The 22,067-nt window shown below is 58.6% G+C and overlaps 1 protein-coding gene across 2 annotated transcripts in view; it reads right to left on the reverse strand.

The window, feature by feature from the left end:
• Positions 1 to 22,067, reverse strand: part of BSN (bassoon presynaptic cytomatrix protein) — a 98,520-nt gene that overhangs the window by 4,055 nt on the left and 72,398 nt on the right. The window contains exons 4-11 of one of the 2 annotated variants that reach the window (XR_006517643.2): positions 16,346 to 16,783; positions 9,236 to 15,901; positions 4,904 to 6,974; positions 3,797 to 4,593; positions 3,565 to 3,664; positions 2,898 to 3,029; positions 2,585 to 2,639; positions 2,113 to 2,205 (exon numbers count right to left, since the gene is read on the reverse strand). Coding sequence is in view for 1 of the 2 variants with exons in the window: in XM_044754961.2 (XP_044610896.2) it covers positions 2,599 to 2,639; positions 2,898 to 3,029; positions 3,565 to 3,664; positions 3,797 to 4,593; positions 4,904 to 6,974; positions 9,236 to 15,901; positions 16,346 to 16,783 (10,245 nt within the window). In the remaining variant the exon portion in view is untranslated. The remainder of the gene's footprint in view (positions 1 to 2,112; positions 2,206 to 2,584; positions 2,640 to 2,897; positions 3,030 to 3,564; positions 3,665 to 3,796; positions 4,594 to 4,903; positions 6,975 to 9,235; positions 15,902 to 16,345; positions 16,784 to 22,067) is intronic. The other variant, XM_044754961.2, reaches the window with a different exon arrangement.

Raw genomic sequence — 22,067 nt, forward strand, 5'->3', positions numbered from 1 at the left:
AAAGTAGGATTTTGTCAAGAACTGTGGACAGCTGTTTCCCAGCCCCGGACTCCTCTCAGCTGTCTGCCATGTGCCGAAGGCCTAACTCCTTCTCACCTACAGGATCCCACCTCACTGAGGCTTGGAGAGTGGGTGCCTGGGAAGATTTGAGGTCACAAAGAGAAGGACAGGAAGAAAGAAGAAATTAGGTTGGCCAGGAAGGGACATTTCTTTAATATAACACAAGTTGTTTTTGTTTTGCTTAGGAGTGAGGGAGATGGGATTGGGTTTAAAGTGGTAAGCCTTTCCCAGCCCACTTCTGACACTGCCATAAAAGACACCAGGAGAGGGGCCCCACAGAAGGGCTGACTGGTTGGCCCAATCATCAGCCAAATGCTAGACCCTGAGAGAGAATCCTTTAACTACAAAGTTGGTGGTCTCAGTGGCCTACCCACATCGTGGGGCAGGACACAGAACAAAGCCATGCCAGTGGTTCCTTTCCATCTCCAGGATGGAGCCTCGGCCCCAAACCCAAGGTAGGTACTGCCGTGAACCTGGCCCGTGGGCTGCCTCAAGTCCTTCTCCTCCCCTCAGCACAACTTCTGATTTCATATCTGTTCCAGAGCAGCTCCAGGGAGACATTGACTGAGCAGGAAAGCAGCAGGGAGCCCACTGTCATGGGGTGAAGGCAGGAAGAGCACTGGGGGTGCTGCACTGTGCCTACTATAATTAGAATAAATTCCAGGCTCTTTACTTTGACCTCCAAAGCCCACCCCAGCTGGCTCCCGCCCCCTCAGACTTCATCCCTGACCACTGTGGCTCTGGCTGTGCTGCCTTTTGCCCATCCCTAAGGCCCACTTGTCTCATCCTCACATCAGAGCCTCTGTTGGTGCTGTTCCCTCACCTCGGAACACCCTGCAGCAGCCTCTTCTCCTCCCTCGAGCCTTACCTCGCACTGACCACTTTCCCTAGAGCAGACAGCTCTGCCCCATAACCCTGCTTCACTGGCTTCATAACACTTATCACCTTCAGAAATTACCTTTTTAATCTAATTTTTATTTTTTAACTTATTTATTCTCTGTCCCCCTTAATGGACAGTCAGCTTCAGAGGGCAAGGACTTGGTTTTGTTCCCTGCCATATCCCCAGTGCCTGGAATAGAGCCCAGCACCTGCCTAGGGCTTGACAAACATTTGTGGAATAAACAAAGTGGATGGAAGACTGGGCCTCTCCAGACCCCTCATTGTTCCTCCAGAGACAGGAAGCCCTTTCAATACTATACCCAGTGCCTTCCTATAAGCAGGCCTGGCCTAGGCAAGGGCTCCTGCTGGCTCCAGGGCTTCTTTGTGATTTGCTTGCTAACTGCCCGGCCTGCCCACCATAAGAAGTGCCCAAACCTCCATACTCTTAACTTGAGAAGTGCCAAAGGAGGGAGAATAAGAGGGTTCCAGGACTATGGAATGGTAGGAGGTGGTCCCTGGCTGTTCACAGAGCAGTGCCAACAGCCAGGCTACCCTCCCTGCCATCCTGGATGATGCACCACCTTCTCCTTCCCCGCAGAGGCAGGGCCAGGGCAAGAGAAGGCTCGAGGAGGCTTCTGTCCTGCCTTGGCCGCCAATCTGAGGCCCTTCTACTCTCTCCCTGGGCTAACCTGATATGAGACTGAGACCACCTGTATAGGTAACCTCCCTTTCCTCTCTGCCTCTCTACTCATTCTGCTCTTCCACCTTGCAGGTCACAAGCTCAGCACGTGAAGCCAACAGTGTCTTGACTTTATGCCCAGGGCTGCTAAGCTCTGCAGGGTTTGGAGACTCTGGCCTCACTTTTCTGGCTGAGGCAAAGTCACCAGCACCAGGCCTCAGCAAATGGGCTTTGGAATCAGTGCCCAGTGCACAGACCCTAGGTTGTGGGGCATGGTTGGCTTTGCTGGACCCTTCCCCAAGGTTACTACCTGAGTCCTCTCAGCCAGCTCAGTGGTCTCTGCCTCCCGGATAGCTGCTGGGCCTGTCACAGGTGAAGGAAGCCCACCAGGTGCCTTCTAGTTCATTCTTGTAGGAACTGGGTGGATCTAGTCAGCCAGGCCTTGGCCTTTCACCCTTTCCTCTGACCCATACCACCCTGGGCTTGACACTCACTGTTATACGCAGAGTCCAGAGCTGCGCCCAGGCCTCTGACTCCAGAGATTTTTCCACAGCAATGATACCATCTCCCTTCATCTCTTCAAGAGCCTGTGGAGCATTTACAGAGGAGGGTTGGGGAGAAGCTGCATCCCAGTGGGTCCCACCTACAACCTAATGCCAACTCATAGCTGTGAGAGCCCTGTGGGGAGAAAGGGGGTGGTGGAGAAAGACAAGCAGACATTGGCCCTGGTTTCCCTTTGCTGAAGACCTCTACTGAGTTGGCTCCATGTCGGGGCCTCTGAACACAGGGTCCCTCCTTTTCCTCCTCTTCTTCCCACACTCTTAGGAGAGGACACTGCAGCTCTGGCCATATCACCTGCAGCTGAAGACCAGACTCTCCCCAGAGAATCCCTCAGGACTTGGAGGCTCCCACATGAGGGCCTCAGGCCTTTCCCAGGTAGGCTGGGTACAGGTAGCTCATACTTACCCTGCAGGGCATGGTCACCAGAATGAGGAAAATTTTTTGCCAAAAGCAGAGACAGCTACAACATAGAAAAAGAACAGAGGTGTCAAGAAATTGGGTCAGACTTCCTCCTAGTCAGGGCCATTTGGCATAGTGAAGCCGAGCTTAGCCCAAGGGGTAAGGACCACCCAGAGAACCACTAGGCAGCAGCAAGTGTGCCTTTGGGCTGGCCTGGCCTGAATGACCGAGTTTAGAATCATTCCCCAGACCCAACCTCTCCCAGAGTAGGGCCCTGGAGCAGCTGCCCACCATGGACCTGGCCATAGGCAGTGCCTACCTTCCGTCAGCTTGCCGGCCTGCTCTGCTGCCCCACCAGGGAGGATCTTGGAGAGCACGCTCTCCCCATCGGCACCTGGCTGGCCAGCAGGAGCTCCTGGGGTCCCTCCAGGTCTGGCTCCAGTCTTCAAGCCTAGAGAGAAAGAAACCACCATCATGAGCCACACTTGGCCTGGCTCTTTAGGCTGTGAGTGGGAGAGGAGACATGAGGGAATCTGAACACAGGTACCCCATGAGGCAGGAGGGTGAGGATGAGAATAGAAGAATAAAGAGGAAGATGAGAACAGGAAGAAAAGGGGTGGAAAGAAGCATAAAAAAGGAAGTTGAGGAAGGTAAAGAAGGAGAAAGGGAAGAAAAGGAAAAGGAGGATGAGAAGGCAGAAGAGAGGAGGGAAGGGGAAAGGAGAGAGGAAGAAGCCATGGTCCTGGCCCTGTGCTCACCAGTCCCTTCCATGTTGCCTGCCCAGAGCTGCCTGGGCCCTAAGGCCCCAGGCTGGTGACCCCATTGGCTCATTCTAACCCCAGGCTTCTTTTCTGCTGGGGAGGTCTATAGCCTATTGGGCACCCTGTCAGGGAGCAGTGAGGGCATGCAGTGTGTGCTCAGGGCACCAATGGGTGCAGGGAGAGGTATCCTGGGGCATAGCTGAGGGCACCAAAGTGTAGGCTCACCTGCAGGTCCAGGTCCTGGTGGTGGTTGGGCCTGAGAAGGCCTCCCCTGCTGGGGTGCTTTGGTTGTCCCTTTAGAGCCATTTGCCTGTTCTGCCCGTGGCTGCAACATAGAACCCATAGCTGAGATACTACCCATGGACTCTGCCCAAGCCCAGCCTGGAACCAAGGGATGTCCAAGCTGCAGTTGTAACATCCACCCTGGGTAGGATCCAGGCACTGGAGCCCTACTTACCGGTCCTGCTGGCTGGGGGCCTGTGGCTGTCGTGGGGCCTGGCTGAGGCTTCCCTGATGGCTGGCTGGCAGCAGGGGCTGAGCCCCGAGCAGTTGGCTGGCCCTGCTGCTGCAGCCGAGCCTGTGATGAGGCCTGCTGGGGGGGCTGTAGCCCAAGACCTTGCTGCTGCTGCTGCTGTGTCTGCAGCTGGCGCGATGCTGTCACTGAGGGCGTCTGCCTGGATGGCGGTGGCTGTGACTGCTGTTGCCCTGGAGCTGCCTGCCGACCTTGCGGCTGTGGCTGCGGCTGGGGTTCTGGCTTTGGCTGCAGTGCAGCGGGCCCGGAGTGGGCCTGCCGGGAGCCCTTCTTGCTGTCAGAGGCATGATGGTACGCTGATGGGGTACGGGATGGCTGTGAGTATTCAGCAGGGCTGGGGTACCCAGGCTGACCCTTCTTCTGCACGACTGTGGAAGGGCTGGGTTGAGGGTGAGGCCGGGCCTCATGGCGACCCAGGTCCCGAACATGCGGTTTGGCAGCACGCCGGCCAGGCTCCTCACCAGCGTGGCGGCCTGAGTGCCGCCCGTGGTCACTGTGGTGCCGGTGTTCCTTGGCTGAGGCATGGCGGCCCAAGCCACCCTCATCGTGTGGCCACAGGCCCTCCTCAGGGGGCTCATCATAGTCGTGGTAGCTGTGCCTGGCAGAGCCTCGCTTCTGGGAAGAGGAGGAGACTGCATGGCCCCCATGGTGCCTGAACCGGTCAGAGCGGGCATCCCGGGGCTTATCAAACCAGTCTGTCTCCTCCTGGCCCAGGTGATACGCTTCAGAGACCAAAAATAGAACACCATCAACCCCCAGGTTGATCACAGGAGGAGGCCCAGCTGAAGCCATGCAAGGAAACCAGAGAGTGGGTACCACAGCCACAAGCATAACACTAGGCCCCCAGCCCACCCTCCCACTACTGGGGCCAGGGTGCAGGTAGAGCAGGCAAGAAGCGCAGCCTGCAGCAGGGCCCACTAGATGATGCGTCAGGCCAGGCCCTACTGGGACATCTCGGGGCCCAGGGCCCCACAAGCAGGCAGGCCCCCCAGGTGCCGAGCATCTGCAGAAATCACCCCCGTCTGCCATTACCTTCACTGTCGGAAACTACGCAGTGGGAATCGTCCAGGATGTAGCCCTCCTCACGCTTATATGCGTGGGCCCTTGGTCCATCCTTGACATGCTCCTGGACATCAGGCATGGAGTGGCTGGAGCAGAACTGTGGGCAGGTGTCCCCAGGAGGGAGAGTGCCCCCAGTGGGGCGGGGCCGTCCCAAGGGGCTGACGGGGCTGTCCTCTTCAGAGGCCTGGCTCCGCATGGGGGGCCGGACCCGGCCGTGGGCCATGCTCAGGGATGAGGGCTTGGGGCCTGCTTTTTGAAGTCGCTCCTCCCGTTCCCGCTCATATCCCTTGCCCCGGCCACTGAAGTCATGGCTGGATAGCTTCTCCCCACTGTATGCAGATGCCACCCGGGACCGGCTGCTCCCGCCGTACATGCGATCATCCTCCTCCACTGGGTCCCGGCCAGACACCCCATAGTACCTCTGCTGCTCATACACGTTCTTCTTGAGCCCATAGGTGATTTCATCCTGGAACTTCCTGCCTCGAGAGGCCAGACTGCTGCTGACTGCAGGGGTTGGGTAGGAGGCCAGGTCTGACTCCACATCCTTGGCCTCTTCAATTGGTGAGAACTTGGAGATCTTTTGCTCCATGGCCTGCTTCCGGTGCTTGCTGCGCTTTGAGGAGACAGCAGCTGGGGCCAGGCTCTTGGAGGGATGCTTGGGCCCCATGGGGCCTGGACTATACTTCTCTGCTCGAGCCCCATGTCTGTAGTCGCTATCACTGTAGTAGTGGGTGCTGGCTGGTCGGCCATTGCTCTCCACACTCCGGTGATGGCTGCTCTTCCCACGCGGGTCATACGAGTCCTCCTCAGATTCTTCCTCCCCTCTGGCATAACAGCAGGACAGTGTAGGCCCCTCAAGGACACCTGGTTCTCCTGGCTCTTTCCCTGGACGTCCACTGCTGCTTGGTCCCATGGGCTCCAGTCGCTGACTATCAGGGGCAGTGGAGGTGCTATCCTTGGTCAGCTCACTGATGTCATCAATCATCACATAGTTCCGAGGGACATTCTGCTCCAGGCTGGTATAGTTTGAGTCAGAGGGGTAGGTGGGGGCTGGGCTCAGGCTCACACTGCTACGGTCACTGGCCCGGGACAGCTCAGGGGCCTTGCTTTGCTCATAGCTGCTGCTTACTGCTGGCCCACTATAGCTGGTTTCAGATGGGGCTGAAGACATGGCCACAACAGGGCTGGCAATCACCTCATAGTTGGTGGGCACCTTCTGCTCCAAGTCAGCCAGTGATGTCTGACGCGGCTTCTGGGGCGGAGTACGGCTGTCAGCTGAGACAGGGAAAAGGGTGCTCTGTGTGGTTGGCATGGCTGTTTGGGTTGCATAATGGCCTGTGGGATGGAAAGCCTGCTGGCTTGGCAGGCCAGGCTCAGCTGGGTAACTGGCACCAGGAGGAAAGGCAGGTGCTGGGTACGTGCTGGGCCCAGGGTAGGTTGGTGCTTGGTGGGCTGGGAATCCATTCTGAGTTGGTCCACTACTGCCTGCAGTGTACTGTGGGGCCGGAGGTGGGAACTGCGGCTGCTGCAGGGCAGTGGGGCCAGAGGGGGTGGCAGGAGCTGCGGCAGTGACAGGGAAATCTGCATACTGGCCAGCCGGAGCAGCATAGCCCTGGAGCCGCAGCTGGTTGAGCTCGCTGTCGGACAGGTAGTCACGATGCTCGCCGAGACCACGCAAGGGTGGGTAGTCACGGCCACCCCGGTCTTTGGCCAAAGACTCTTTGCGCTGTGTGATGCCCAGCTCCAGGTACTTGAGCTTGGCGTCGATCTCCTTCTCCTCCTCATCCAGTTCTGCCTGCTTCTTGCGCAACTTGGTGGACTCATGCTCCACCAGCCGCAGGTCCCGGTCCAGCTCCCGGAGCAGGCTGGCTTTGGTGGCAGGGACAGCGGTGGGCCCCACCAGCCCACGCTGCAGCAAGCTGGCCGCATACAGCTGTGGGGGAGCCTGGCCAGCCAGGGGTAGGTGAGCCTCCTCTGGAGGGGGGCTGGGCAGTGTCCGCTTCACCTTGCGGACCAGGCCGTTGGGTGGTAGCGCCGACACCTGAGACAGAGGGAAGGGCGGGCAGCACTGAGACCCAAGGTGTGGTTGGCTTGGTGGGGCACAGGGTGGAAGAACCCTGGCCTGGGCTGGGGTAGGGACTGGGCTCCACACTGTCAGCACCCTGGTTCACCAGGCAGCCTTAAGGACTACCTTGCCCACCCACTGGCCTTGGAGAGAAGACCTGTGATCGTGTCACAGAGCTTTGGGCAGCAGGAGAGTAGGGAAGGAGCAGATGCCCCTCTGTGCTGGTGTCTAGTACTGGCCTGGCACCCAGAGCCTCTGAGAACCCCTCCACATTTCCAGTGGGCTTGCCATCCTCCACCTCCCTGAGTGTCCTGAGGTCAGGAGAGTACAGGTCTGGCTCTGGGTTTGGGTACTAGCAGATGGTGGGGGCCAAGAGCAGTGCAGGGCCATGGACAGGAGTGGTGTGGGTCCTGGGCCCACCAGGCTTCCTAGAGGATCATGGGAAGGGACCCGTGCTGACTGTCAGTTGCTGCAGGCTCTAAGTCTTTTTCTGCTTCTTACCCTACTCCTCTCTAAAGTGACATGCAATTCAGCTGCCTGCCCACTCTCCTCCTGCTGCCCTGCAGCACCCTTGGCCCAGTGGTACCCTCGGCCCGGCCCCCAGGGCCCTCTACATCCCTGTCAGCCCACCACTCTCTGGGGCTGCCACCACTCCTCTAGGTCCTCTTCAGCCCTATCTCCAGCTGCATGGCTTCCTGGCTCAGGCTCCCTAACATTGTCCTCCATGGGGCCCTCCTCACCTGCCTGTTGCTCCACGTTGCCAGAAGGTTTGCCCCAGGTCCTCCCTTTGTCTCTAGCTCCTAGCCTTCCCAGAATGCCCCAGGATTTTGGGTTTCATGGACTACCCAAATCCCCAAAATACACTGGGGACTAACATTGGGCTTCTTACTTTTTACCTTGCCAGGCAACTACATAAAAACCTTCCACTTACTCTCACTGTATGTCATAAAGGAAATGATAGTGTGCCCCAAAACCTCAGAATGAAAGGTGGGCCTTTAATGTAATACATTTCACTTTCTGAACTCCTCACTCTGTTGTCCGTCTTTCATTATTTTGGCTGTACACCATGAGTACCCATCGTGGCATGGCCCCACATGGCCAGCTCATGGGAGCTCTGTGCCTACCCTAGCCTAGAGCCAAGACCACCTGCCTCTCTGACTTGTCCTCCCTGCCAGCCCAGACTCCTAATCCCACCCTCTCCCGCTCTGGCCTGCACACCCCAGGGCTTTCCACTACTCAAGCTCATCACCTACACAACCCAACATGAGGCCCCACCTTCTCCTCTCTGCATCACACCCAGGCAAATACACCTCATAATGCCTCTGGCTCCTACTCCCTCTCCCCAGGGCCACTGTGCAGTCTTCCTCCAGCCCATCCACCCACACTCTGCCCAGAAAGCTTTCTAAAATACCCATTTGTCCTGTCTCACCTGCCTAAAACCTCCAGAGGCTCCAAGGGACTTCAGGAAAGCCCACCCTCCTCAGCCTGGCACTCAAAGCCCTTAGCATCAGGCCCTCACAACCCCATTTTCCCCTCCACAGCAGCCCCAGCAGGCTACCTATCACAGTCCTAGGATGTCATTGGCAACTAAAGCCACAGACAAGGGTAAGCTTATGCTCCAGGAGCCCCTATCTAACGGAGCAGAGAGGAGTGTAAACAGATTTACTGAGGGCCAGATAGGGGCAGGGGACAAGACGAGGCAGAGAGCATGCTGCAGCCGGTTAAGACAGGCCTTGAATGCTAGGCCAAGGGGATTGGGCTTCCTGTGGGGCAATGGAAGCCAGGCCAGGGCTGGGGAGTGGGGACCAGCCCAGCCAGGTCTGTGTTACTGATTTTCCCAGGAAACCTCTGAAGTAGAGGTTTGGAGTGGGAGGGGCCCAGACTGGAATGGAGAGCTGAGGAGGCCTGAAGGAGGAAGCGGCAGGGGCTGAACTAGATATGGGCTGTGAAGGGGCAGTGCTAAGGAGAGGCTGAAGTTTCTGGCGGTGTCTGGATGGCTGGCTGTGGAGGCCCACATATGTGTATGCATTTGCCCAGGACGTCCTTGCCAGGCTGCAGGCTCCACTAGATGTGCATCGAGGAAGGTCCATTCTTTGACTCCTTCCTCTGGGCCTCTGGAGCTGGAGATGACTCCACCCCACCCCAGAAGAAGCCCCTCCCTGTAAGGCCCCCCCACCCCCCACCCCAAGCTAGGCAGAGACCCCTGTCCCACCCTGGACCAGCCCCTGTGCCCATACCTGGCTACCCAGTCCCCCCTGGTGCTGGTAGAGGGAGAACCTCTCTTTGGCAGACTCCTCGGCGGTGGGGCTGAGGGGCTTAGGGTCAGACAAGGACCGCTGCAGGGTCTTCATGGGGCGAGGCAGCGTCTGCTGGCGGAGAGCGCTGTCAGCTGTGAAGTGCTTCTGGGGACTCACGTGAGCCTTGTTCAGCCTCTCACTGGAAGCAAAGGAAGTGTCCAGGAGCCGGTGGGGGGACAGGGGTGAGACTGGTGAGTAGAGGACCTGGGGGGACTTGGGAGGCTGGCGGCTCACAAGCTGTGAGAGGGACTCGGGGGGCAGGTGGGCCTGGTATCCAATCTCCAGGGGATCCGGCTTCTTTTTTTCAAATCTGCCCAGGGGCCCTGGGGTGACGATCTGGATGCCAGGCAGGTAGGGGCTGATGGCAGTTGGCCCTACAATCTGTGGCCCGGCTACACCCTGGGCCTGCCCATCCGGCTCTGTCTGGCAGGCCAGGCTCTCCCCACGCCCAGTCTTCTCTGGTGCCGATATGTACCTGACGATCTCCACCTTGGGGTCAGTGGCAGCTGTGATGTGGATGGCTGGAGAGACTCTGGGCAGCTGGTCAGGCTCTGTCTGCACAGAGCAGTCACTGATGGTCTGGATGCCCACACTGCTCATGGCCCTTGCAGTGGTGGTGGCAGTGGATGACGAGGCAGTGGCATCATGCTTGCTGTCAGAGCCAGAGTCTGAGTGGCGGGAAAGACGGGACCGGCGTCGTCGTACTGGCTGCTCCCACTCAGCGCTGTCCTCATCGTCAGTCTGCACGCTGCAGTCAGCACTCCGCCGTGCTCGGCGCCGCCGGGTCAGGAGGTAGCGGCCCTCCCCATCCTCATCATCCGTCTGCACACTGCTGTCTGCAATCCTCCTGGCCCCGCTGGGCTCAGGCCCTGCCTCTGGCTCACAGGCATCCCGCAGGCGTGGCATAGAGTGCCGCTTCTTGATGCCACTGCGGCCTGCCTCCCACTGCTCCTCCGTCTGCAGTGACATGTCCGAGGCAGAGCTGGGGAGACCCCGGTGCATCATGGCCTCACGAGGCTGTCCAGGCCCCTCAGGCCCCGCCACTGCGATGAAGGCAGTGTTGGTCAGGGGTGGCCAGTACTGGCCATTCTGAGCCAGCTCGGTGGCTGCTGGGGGAGGCCCTCGCCCAGGTACCTCACAAGCCACAGGGAAGGGGGCCTTCTGCCTCTGCTTCTGCTCCTCCAGCTGCTGCTGCAGCTGCTGCTGCAGTTGCTGGATTTGCTCCAGCTGCAGACGCTGCTGTGCTAGCTGTTCTCGCTGCAGGGCAAACTGAGCCTGCCGTTCCTCCTGTTGCTGCTGCAGCACATGGTGCTTGATGGTCTGCAGCTCCTGAAGCTCCCGCTGCACCAGCAGCTGCTCCTCCTCGCGGTGCCTCTGCAGCTCCACACGCTCCCGCTCCAGCTCCTCCTGCAGCCGCAGCTGCCGCAGTTTCTCCAGCTCCACCCGCTCTCGCTCTAGTTGTAGTAGTTGCTCCTGCTGCTTCCGCTGCCTCTCCTCCTGTGATGCTTCCTCCTTCTCCAGCCCTGGCCGGCTAAGGGCCCCACTGCTGCCCCCAGGAGCAGCATCTACTGGTGGCTTCTGGCCAGCCATCGGGGCTGCTACAGCCTCCTTGATGGCAGCAGGAGTGGCTGTGGAAAGGGGTTCTTCCCGAGCAGCCCCTGCTGGCCTTAGTGGGCCCCCAGCTCCTGGGGCCTTGGCAACAGGTTTCCCCAGGTAGACAGGACCCTCAGCAGGTGGAATGCTGGAAGCAGTGGGGAATCTACTTGGGGGAGGATATCGGTACAGCCCTGTGGGCCCAAGAGGTACACGGGGGGCAATCATGGGCACACGTGTCAGGCTGGTGAGTGGTACAGCTGTGACTCCACCAGACGCATAAGGCCTGTACATGCCGCCACGCACCATGGGCCGCAGTACTGAGGCAGGCTGGGTGGTGATGGGCAGTGTTGCAGCAATTGGGGTGTTGATAGTCGAGTAGATCATGCCATCGGCTGCACGCACAGTGGCTGTAGATGGCAGCAGCTGTCTGACTGTTGTTCCCTGGCCTGCTGTAGGCCTGTAGTGGGCCAGGTTCCCAGGACTTGGGTGGCCCTCTGGGAAGGTCGGATTCCCAAGGAGGCCAGGTCTGAGGGGAGTCAGACCCTGCTGGGCACTGAGCCCAGGCCCAGCCTGGGGCTGATACTGCATGAGGTCAGGGCCACTACCACCACTGCCATGCCGTCCTCCATAGTGGTCCATGGAGTTGAGGGCAGCACACATACGGCTAATCTCGCGGGCTGTGGTGGCACTATACTGGGCTAGGCTGGCCTCCTGAAAAACAGCTGCATCTCCCCGTGGGCCATATCTGTGGTCTGAGTAGATGTTTGACACTGAGCTGTAACGCCGCATGGGAAGCGGGTGAGTCAACAGATCTGTAGGATGACGCAGGTCCGTGAATGAGCCATACTGCAAGCCTTGCCCAAGGTAGCGTCCGTCCGCAAAGCCTAGGCTGTAGGAGTGCTTCAGTGAGCTGAGGTCCATAGCTGAGTCTCGTCCAGGGCCCTGGAAGAGCTGCCCAATCCTGTGGGCATGGTAGTTGAGGCCAGCCTCAGCCAAATTGGTGTCAGACATGGAGGCATACAGCCTGCCAGGGAGGCCCTGTGGGTAGGGCCTCTGCTCCTCATGGGGCCCAGGCCCCACCTGTGCCCGGTAGGTGGGGGCCTCGGGAGGCTCAGGGTCTCGGGGACTGTAGAAGGGGCCACTGCTTTGGCCAGGTGGGGCAACGTCTGCCACACTCTTCTCAGATGCGCTGGGGGCAGGGTGGAAGGTGCCTGTGCAGCTACTGCCAAAGGGGAACTTGTAGACCATGTCACAGCAAGCCATCTGGCTCTCAGGCCTCATCCCAGTGAGGTCCAGGGCACCTGCTGGCTCCTCTGGGAGCAGTGTAGTCACAGTACCTGCTGTGCCCTCTCCCATCTGCACTACCACTGTGTGTGGCTTTCTGGCACCTGGTAGAGCATGTGACCGCAGCTCTGCAGGGGTGGCCCGGTGGGGTTCAGCACCAGGCTCTGGTACTGGACCCGATTTGAGGCCAACACTCTGGGCAGTGCCCATGTGAGTAATCAAAACATCCCTTCTGGCCAGAGGCGCTACCTGGTTGGGCAGGTTATACCTGGCAAACTTGGCCTCCCTGGGTCTTCCCCGGGGCCCACCTCGGTATGGGGCTGTCTGGACGGCCTGCTCTACCTGCTTGACCTGGGCCAGGCATACAGGGCTACCCGCACCCTGGCCAAAGTCAAGCCGGCTCTGGAAGGGGTCTCCATAGACCACAGGCTGCTTTTGTGGAGCCATGAGCACAGATGAGGCCATGGTGATGCTGACGGTGGTGGCGGTGCTGAGGAAGGCATGGGTCTGCTCCTGGGCGTTGAGGTTGATAACCAAAGGCTGCACAGCAGTTGACTGCCGTCCTGGGATTGGATCCAGGGCAAGGCCGTACTTCCTCGCTTCCACAGCAAGAGAGGTCAGGTCCATGCCCTGGTCGGTAAGGATGATGGGTGTGGGCTTGACGGCTGTGCGAAGGTCTACCACAGCACTACCAGGGGGCCTGGGGCCTGGCTCGACCCTAGATGTTCCAGGGACAGAGGAGATACGGCACAAAGAGATGTTCTCGGCAGGGAGGGCGCCCCAGCCATATAGAGCAAGGGACCCATCCGCACCAGCACTAGGTGCCCGTGGGAAGCTAGGTGGCCCAGGTGGCTCTGGGGTCAGCTGAGACACACTGGGAGGCATTGTCTGACTGTAGCTGTGGGTGGTGGGCTGGGTGTCAGTGGGTGAGCATACTGGGGAGGTGGAGGCACTGGCATGTACCATCCTGGTGTGGCTGGAGGCATCTGATGCCAGTGTGGCGACCGTAAAGGGGGCCTCCTGAGAGGACTGCTGCCATACCAGGCGAGGCATGCTGGGTCGGTGTGGTGTTTGTGTGCCCTGAGCCACCATAGGTGTTGGGGTGGGGGCACCAGGGCTCCGTGGCATGTCCGAGGCAGGGGTTGGGCTTGGCGTCTGTGTAGAGAACTCTGCTGTGGCCCTTGGGCCCAGCTTGCCAGGGGAGAATGTGGGACTCTCTGAGGGAGAAGATGGGGAGAGAGGTGGGCTGGAGCCCACGAAGTAGGAATATCCCCGGGCAGGCTGGGGAGCACTGCTCTCACCATCACTCACACTCAGGGGCTTCTCTCTGGCAGCCTGTCCACTGGCAGTAGGACTACAGGGGGCCTGGGGTAGCTCCTCAGTTTGGGACCCATAGTTTGCAGTGGTTGGGCTCTGTCCATAGCTGTGGCCTGTGGAAGAGGGTGAAGGGCTCCGTTCGGAGCCTGCTGGGGAGGTCGGAGTCATATACCCTCGTGGCAGGCCTGCTGGACAAGGAGCCACAGCTGTGGTGGCTGGGGTCCCAGGGCCTTGAGAAAAGGATATGCTTATCTCCTTGGAGGCAGAGCTGGGGGAGGCAGGAGAGCTGTGCAGCTTGAGGGGGTCCTGAGGCTCCTTTGCAAAATGCTGAGTAACGCGGACGTCAGGAATGACTCGGCCCCCGCTGCTGTCTGAGGAGGAGGAGGTGGAGGTGGAGAAAGACACAGGGGCAGCAAGCTGGGTGGGACTGGTACCAGGGGTAAGTGGGCCGCCATTTTGCTTCATTGGGTCCATGTATGCACTCTCAGCATTTAGAAACTGCTTCTCCTTCTTCTTGTCCTCAGCAAAGGCCAGGTCCCGTGAGGAGGCCTGATGCATGCGGGCAATGCTCTGTGATGTTTGAAGAATTTCCTCATACACAGCTGCTCCCAGGCCAGCTGGTGTGTCCTCCGAGGCAGGCTGAGCAGCCCTGCCATAGTCATGATCTGGGGTGTCCTGGTATTCGAAGGAACCCTGGCCTCGGGGGCCTATGGGCTGAGACAGGCCACCATGGGGCCCCCGGCCCCCTGCCGCCTGGCCCTGTTGCCGCTGGAGCAGCTCAGCCTTTCGCATCATCTCCTCATAGGCCTCCTCAGCACTCTTGAGGGGCCGGCCGGAACTGGGAGTGGTGGAGCTACCCAAAGGTGTCTCAGTCGGTGAGTAGAGAGACATAAAGGTGGGCAGGTTGTACTCACTGCCTGACTTATAGAGCCGGGTGGGGCCACCATCCGGGGCTTCAGCCTCTGAGTCAAGGGAGGGAGAGGGTGAGTACTCCGAGCAGGAGGAGCGATGCAGCTCCTCCATTTCGGCTGCCTGCCTCAGCTCCTCCGTGGGGGAAGCATCCTCAATGGGCGACAGGTTGCTAGGGGGGGTCTTGGAGCGCTCACGCCGCCGCTGGGCCCGCAGCTCTTCCTTGTCACGCCGGGTCTTGCGGGCCGTGCTGCGGATGCGCTGCTGTTCTACCTCCCGCATCTTCTCCTGCTCACGCAGCAGCTCCTCCTCCTCCCGCAGCTCCTCCTCCTCGGATGAGTCCTCGATGGTGGGCAGCAGGGGCCCATGGGAGCGGTGCCGGGCCTTTCGCTGCTGCTTTGCTTCTTCCAGCCGCTGCCGGCGGCTGGGGCTGCTGTCGCTGTCCTCCTCCAGTGAAGATAGGGAGGTGGGAGAAGTGCCTGAGGTATAGCTGGGCGTGGAGGCTGGCAGTGTGGAGGAGTGCTCCCCACGGGAGCGGTCCTCAGGAGAGCCTGTCAGGCTCTCCATCTCCAGCTCAGGCTCCCTGTCCAGGCTGGGGTCGGGGCCTGGGCCAAGGTCCAGCTCATGGCCATAGCTGCCCGTGCTATTGAGCTCAATGGTCTTGAAGCGGCGGAGCCCACCCTGCAGGGCCCCAGTGCCATCGGTGGCCTCTGCTGGGCCTCCCTCGGAGAGCAGCTCCTCGTAGCCTGTGGTGGCATTGTGGGGCAGGCGCCTCTTGGGCAGTGCTATTGGTTCTTGGCTGGGCTCAGGCTTGGGCCTGGGGCCACCCTTCTGGGTGCCATGTTTGGCCATGCTATGCCCAGAGGTGGCAGCATCATCCTCTTCCAGGTTGTCTTCCTCAGCACTCATCTCCAGTATCTGCCGTCGCATGAACTCCTCATCAGTCAGTTCTGCTGCCCGGGCAGGGGGCTGGGGTGGAAGAGGGGACAAGCCACCCTCGCTGCTGTCCTCCACATAGTCGTGCCTCAGCTGGCTGCCAAAGTCATCTGAGGACTCTGCCGTGTCCCGCTGCTCACTCTGGCGCCCCCACTTCAGAGAGTCTTCCTCTTCCTCCAGGATATCCTCCAGCTCCTCATCAGAGTCAAAGGTCTCAGGCATGATGGACAAGGAGTGGGGCCGCCGCTTCTGCTCTTCACCACTGCTGCTGCAGGGGGGCTTGCTCCGCTCGCCACTGGGGGCTGGGCCCTGGGCCTCCAGTGAAGGCCGCGTGCTATGGGCCTCCAGTGAAGGCCGCATGCTGCTCCCTACCTTGTGGAGCTCAGAAGGGCTGGGCGGGCGTGGCCCTGTCACTCCTGCACTGTCCAGCTGCTCCACCTCTTGCTGTACAACACCTGTGATCTCACTCTGGGAGCTGGAGATGCCATCGGAGGAATAGCCTGTGTCGCTGAGGCTCTGTGGGCTCCGAGACAGGTCCTGAGAGTAAGCCTTGCCCCCCAGTTCCTGCAGCAGGGTGAGAAGCAGACACTGACACCCCATGGCAGACAGCTCGTTGGGGGAGCCCAGCCCTCTCTGTCAATTCCAGGGCCCTGGGGAAGGATCCCTCCACCTCCCAGGGGATCAGTGCCCACTTATCCATTTCTCTGGCCTTGAATAACTTGCGGTTTCCATGGCAAACCTCAAGCAGCCCTAGGTTCTCAAAGAGAAACTTTCCTAGATCTAATGGTAGCAAAACCCAGCAAAGCATCTGACAAGGTGCCAGACACAGGACCAGCCTAGAACTCATAGGTTCCAGGCCCACTAGGGCCTCCTCTAGGCATCCCTGCCCTCCTCTGTGACCACAAGGGCCCTGCCCCAGGCCTACATCCCAGCCCCGCAGGGAGCCAAGCCCTTCCCTAGACTGTCCTGCCTGAGAGCAAGGGTCCCCAGGAAGTGAATGGAACTAACCTCTGCCTCCCCACCCCTGGGGGCTTCTGGAAGAGCAGAGGTGGCAGGTTCAGTCCTCCGCGCCCCAGTCTTTGCTTTAGGAGTCCCAGGGGGAAGGGAAGTCTCTGGAGGTGGTTTCGGCACAGGCTCAGCTTTAGCTGGGACTCCTGTCTTCTTCTCCTGGGCACTGCTTGGGGTCCGGCTGGGTTCAGAAGCCCTGAGGGGCTTGGCTTGGGGGCTGGCCTTGGTGGGCATGGGACTGGTCTTGGCAGGCAGGGAGCCTGATGGCTGGCCCAGCCCTTGTGGCCCTTTCTGCTTCAGAGGGGCTGTTCCAGCTGTACGGTGAGGGGCCCCTACAGGGGGCTGCTGTGAGGTGGGCAGTGGCAGGGGGGTCGGCTCTCCCAGGCTGCCCTCCAGCAGCCGCTTAGTTTGGCAGTTCAGACAGAGCCACTCAGTCTTCTGTAAGGAAATGAGAGGGGAGGGGGGTTGATAAAAATCACAAAGACACTGAAGCACTCAAAGAATATTTCTGTGACTGTTTCTGTAAACTTAAGGAGGAAAAAGCCTTCCAAAGCATGACACCAAAGGCACGAGGAGAAGAAGACTGACAGATTTCTTGCTCCAAAATGACAGACTTCCCCATCCTTTAGATGCCTATATACAGAGTTAAAATGACAAACCAAAAAGAAGAATCCCTTCCTTACTCCATAGAGAGCTTTTCACCTGGCCAGAAAAGGGGGACAACTGTGTGTGGGGGGGCGAAGGGGGTGATTTACAAATAGCACAAGGGTTTGGAGAAGAAGGGGAACTGGGTATTCACCCCTAGGGAGCAAACAGCCCCTGGGAGCTGGTGTGGACTCCAGCAGTCGAGAGCCCCTGTAGACCAGGAATGGCATCAGACAGGGAGCACCCCCTGGATGCACTGCCCCGCCCTGGCCTCCTAGCTCTCAGGGCTCAGACACTATCGTTCCCCATGCCCTTCCCAAAGAAGGCCTGTGCTGGGAAGATGAAGACTCCTGGGCTCAGGGGAGGCTGTCTGGGAGAAGCCCTGCTTCGGTGGAAGGGCTGAGCAGTCCCCTCTGCTCACATCCCCCAGCCCAAGTCACCTTGTCTAAGGCCAGCAAAGATCCTCGGACAGAAGCCTCCTCTTGCCCCCAGGTCTCTAGACTGTTCCTCTGATGGGGACTGTGTGTGCTGGCCCTTAGGGCAGGGGCCCTGCTTCCTCCAGAGCTGGGCTGGGATCAAATCCTTGACCATCACTCTACTACTCTCAGGGTCACCCTTTCTGTGTCAGGCTCAGTGCTGGGGGCCAGAAACACAGTCACGACTAAGAGAGACACGGGCTGGCATGCAGCCTTCCTGGAAGCCATAGCCCCAAACAGGTCATTCCATGTATGACATGGGTATCATCGGTGAAGTTCCCAGGACATTAGAAACCAAGCTGAAGTCCCCCAACTCTAGCTGTCTACACAAGTAGGGGTCTGAGCATCCCAGGCCCTGAGCAGGTGATTCCTGCAGCAGGTCAGAGACTGACAGGGACATGTCCCTCAGGAGCCTCCTCTAGAATCAGGGTTCCCCCTTGGCAAGACTAGAGGTCCTATCTGGGCCCACAGGCGATGGTGTGGGGAATGAGTCTACACTTTTGCCTCTTCTCACCCTGTGGGTGCAGAGCCTTGGCACTCCCACCTTCCTGCTTCTGCTCATCCTGGGTACCCAGACATTCAGGATCCCACCAGCAGCTTGGCTACTGGAACTACAGGATGCAGAACCACAGGGTCACAGAGGGCAAGGCAAGGAGGCAGCCCTTGGCTTTTGCTAGCCCAAAGTGGGCCAACAGCCTCAGCACTGTTACCTCATACTCCACCCCCGGGCCCAAGTCAGACCCTGACAGAGTCTTGGAAGAGTGGTACTCCAGGGTACTTGCCCTCAGCCTGGCATCCTCAGGCCACCATGGCAGGTGCCATGTCAATGATTCTTCCCTGGTTTCCCCCAACGGAGGCCAGGACAGGCAGGTGGCAGGGCCTTGGTGTGTGTTGAGGGATAGGCCTGCTTCACAAGCTTGTTACTCAGGGCCTTGAGACTGCTTCCCTGAGACTGGAGCTCCGACTCTGCCCTGAGGCCCAATCCAAAACACAGGTCCTGGGCAGAGAGGCCCAGCTATGGAGGGGCACCCTTCAGTGGGCCTACATGTACTCACCCTGTGCCCTGAGGGCCTGGCCACAGCACCACTGCTGACTCCCTTGGACCTTATCTGATGTTCTACGTATCCCCACATGAACCCCTATGAAGCCATGGTTGCTGGCTACTTGCTGGGCCTTAGGTTCACTTGGCCTGGCAGGGTCCACCCCTAGAAGTGCCTGGGGAGAGTGTTGAATAGGCTGAGATCAAGCCCTGAGATGGACAGGGCATGGGAGAGCACAGAGCCTGAGCCAGGACTCCTGCCCACATGCCGCCAACATCACACACAATGTGTATGTGGGACACAATGGAAATCCCCTCATGTCAGAGAAGACTATGAGATGGCAAAAAGACTGGAGAAGTGGGAGGGGTATAGGCAGAGGCCAAGATGGAATTCTGGAAATGAGCAAACAGCCCTTTCTCCAGCCTCAGGATCAGCATGATGGGGTTTGGGTCCAGGCCCAAAGAGGGGGCTGGCCCAAGGCAACACTGCCCTGACCCCACCTTGGGTCCCTGCACACAGTCATCCCAGATTTGCCTCTCAAGGTTATGTCATCTTCCCTGGCTCACCTTGGTGGCTTGGCAAACCTCTAACCCGCACCTCTGGCCTGTAGACTCCACCCCAGAAGCAACAGTCCAAACGAAGCAAGGCCACCTTTGAAGGATGGCCTGGATGGAGGAGGCAGACCTAATGCCAAGAGCTCAGAGCCAGCCCCTGCAGCGGCCAGCTTACCTGAGCCCAGAGGCCTGGACCTCAGTAGACCATGTCACCTGTGGTCACATGCTCACTGGAGCTTTCTTCCTTCCCACACTTACTCACAGAGGCAGCCGGGCTGCAGAAGGGGCTGCTCAGTCAGCCTTCTTGCTCCTCGCTCTGCTTCAGCAGGCAGCAAGGAAGGGAGGAAGGGCAGGTAGGAGGAGGCATGTGAGGTAAGAGCTAAAAATAAACCCCTGGCCTGGCTGCTCGAGGCCCTTTCCCAGGCCTCTGGGGTTTGGAGGAGAAGGGTACACGGCACTGGGGCCGGTGGGGGGGGAGCCAGGGGAGACCTGTCCCAGGCCCAAGTCTTCTTGGGAATGGGGATGGGATGGGAGGCAGGCCGCGCAGAATCTCTGTGCCTGGGGACTGGAACGCAGCTGCTAACTGAGGCCCCAATTTCTTTATTCACTCTGCTCTCATCTCTGCCCTCCCAACAAGCTCCCCGCCCGTGCCCCTGCTCATTCATTCCCTGTTCTTCTACTCACTTGTTCATTTATTCACTCTCCCCCTTTAGTGTTTATTCCCTCATTCATTCATTCACTTGCACTCTCCCTCACCCACCCCTAGCCAGCCCCAGCTGGGGAGCTGCTGCCTGCTGACCCCTTTGCCTGCCGCCTTTTGCAAGTGGGTAGGGGATGATCTGGGACCTGAGAAGACTGTGATGACCACTTCTGCCTTGCATCCCTCTGTCCAGTTCCCTTCTGGGGCTAGGAAGGTAGGAGACCCCCATGGGCAATCAGCTCCTAAAGGTGGGAGGTATAGGTGTGCATACCATCGGATGGAGCCAGGTGTGGAAGTGAGTTGTCTGAGAGAGTTGGTGGGGCACCCCACAGGTAGGTGAGATATGCTGCCTTCCAGGACCACTGGCTACTGTGCCTCATGGGCCAACGGGGCCTGTTGAGGCTGCCCTGGAAGCTGTGCATCCTCCCTGCACTGTCTGCCATCATCTGAACGATCCTGCAGAACACAATCTCTTTATATGTGGAGCTGGCCTACATGTCAGTCTGGTTACAGTGATGCCAGCCCGACTGACACCCTGTGGCCAGCTGCCTGGCCCAACATAGCTCCCAGCCCCACTGCCAGAGCAGACGGCAGTGGATGAGAACTCCAGAGAAAAGAATGCCCAGAGGTAAAAAGCCCAAGCCTCAGACAGTGGACCACAGATGTAGCCATCACTGGTGCTGCTGTTCCTCTCCTGACTCTGTGACCCTGCCCCTCCCTGTCCCTGGACATGCCTACGCTCGTCTTTTCTGGACCTCTGCCTCCAACAAAAGGAATCCTCCCTGATATCCCCAACATGTGCCTTTATGACCAGGCTGTGTTCCCTTCATATTGCAGTACCAAATGTGTTCATTCTCTGTGGGGCATCCCTCATGGAACTATGATCTTTCACTGGCCACAGGGTCAATTCATACCCAGATAATTGGGGGGCTGGTGGGGACTCTTTCTTCCCTGCACAGAGACTCTTTTAGGACACTCTGGTACCAATCTCCTGGCTCGAGGGCTGACTGTGTGTTGGACCTTCCATAAGTATCAGAGGTACGGAAGGCATCTCACCTGGCTCTCACAGAAACATAAGAAGGAGTACTATCACTCTCATTCCACATGGGAGGAGACAGGGCTCCCTGAGATCACTACCTTTAGAAGCAGCCTGAGGCAGGTCTCGAGCAGAGGAAGCTGCTGGCCTTTTGCCTGATGCCCCTGCCACAGCCCTTGCCCCAAATAAACCCAACCCAGCCCCACATATCACAGGCACCAGGCCCTTTGCCCAGAGAGGCCCCACTTCTCAGGGGCACAGCTGGTATTTTGGCAATTATAATAGATAAGAAACTGGCAGTGTTACTGTAACAATTCCAATTCCACTAATTTCTTCACAAACTCTATTTTGAACTGAAGTCCAATTAAAAATTAAGCCAGAGGGTACTATTATCCTTTAAAAAGATAAATAGGTAAAAAATTTGGAATCAACGACTCTTAATTATGAAATGACTCAGTAACTAGCAGTTTGGTGATTTTTTCAGAGGAAATTTCAAAGGGAAAAGGGATCTGGTTTTACTGCCTCCTCCATTGTATGCTCTGGACTCCCTGTCTAGAAAGAAGGTAAAAAGGATTTTTACAGCTCAGAAGTGTTGAGGAAAATTCCCAACCTGGCAGCCCAGATAGTTGGCTCTGGCCTCAGGTGGAGCCACAGCAGGTCTAACAGGGCTGTGGGGAGCTGGCAGTGGGGCTCCCCTGGTCAATCCCTCCCTCACACTGTACACAGAGACAGCACAGTCATCCCAAGCCTGGTGGGCTGGCCTCAGTCAAGCAAGGTGTAGAACAGACAGCCAGGGCAGACCTACCCCTTGGACCTGGAGAAGGACCTGCTGGCCCTGCCAACTCACTCCCAAGGCAGAATGTGTCTGGGCCACCTGTTGAGAAATCAGGAGCCTCTAACCAAGAAACACACAAAATAGGTCACAGAGAAGCATAAAATTGCTCTGAATGGCCAAGTGCCCATTCACTGAGGTGAGATTAAAGATGGCCTATGGCCTGGTTAAGGGCCTCAGTGAAGAAAAGCAACAATGCTGGTGGAGAGAGAGAGGAAGAGGGACATAGCAAACCCCAGCCCTGCCCTACCAGCCCCTTGCAAGAGCCAAGGCAGACAGCCACAAGAAGGTTTTGGTCACTGTCTGGGTGAGGGAGGATAAGGGCTTGGAGTAGGGCTGTGGCCGCAGGGATGAGAAGGAGAGGCCAGATTCTAGTGACAGTGGGGTGGCAGAGCTGGCGAGACTTTGTCTTTGGAGTGGATGCTGAAATGAGAGCAGA

Source organism: Equus asinus, chromosome 21, assembly GCF_041296235.1.
Source record: "Equus asinus isolate D_3611 breed Donkey chromosome 21, EquAss-T2T_v2, whole genome shotgun sequence".
Classification (NCBI taxonomy): Eukaryota; Metazoa; Chordata; class Mammalia; order Perissodactyla; family Equidae; genus Equus; species Equus asinus.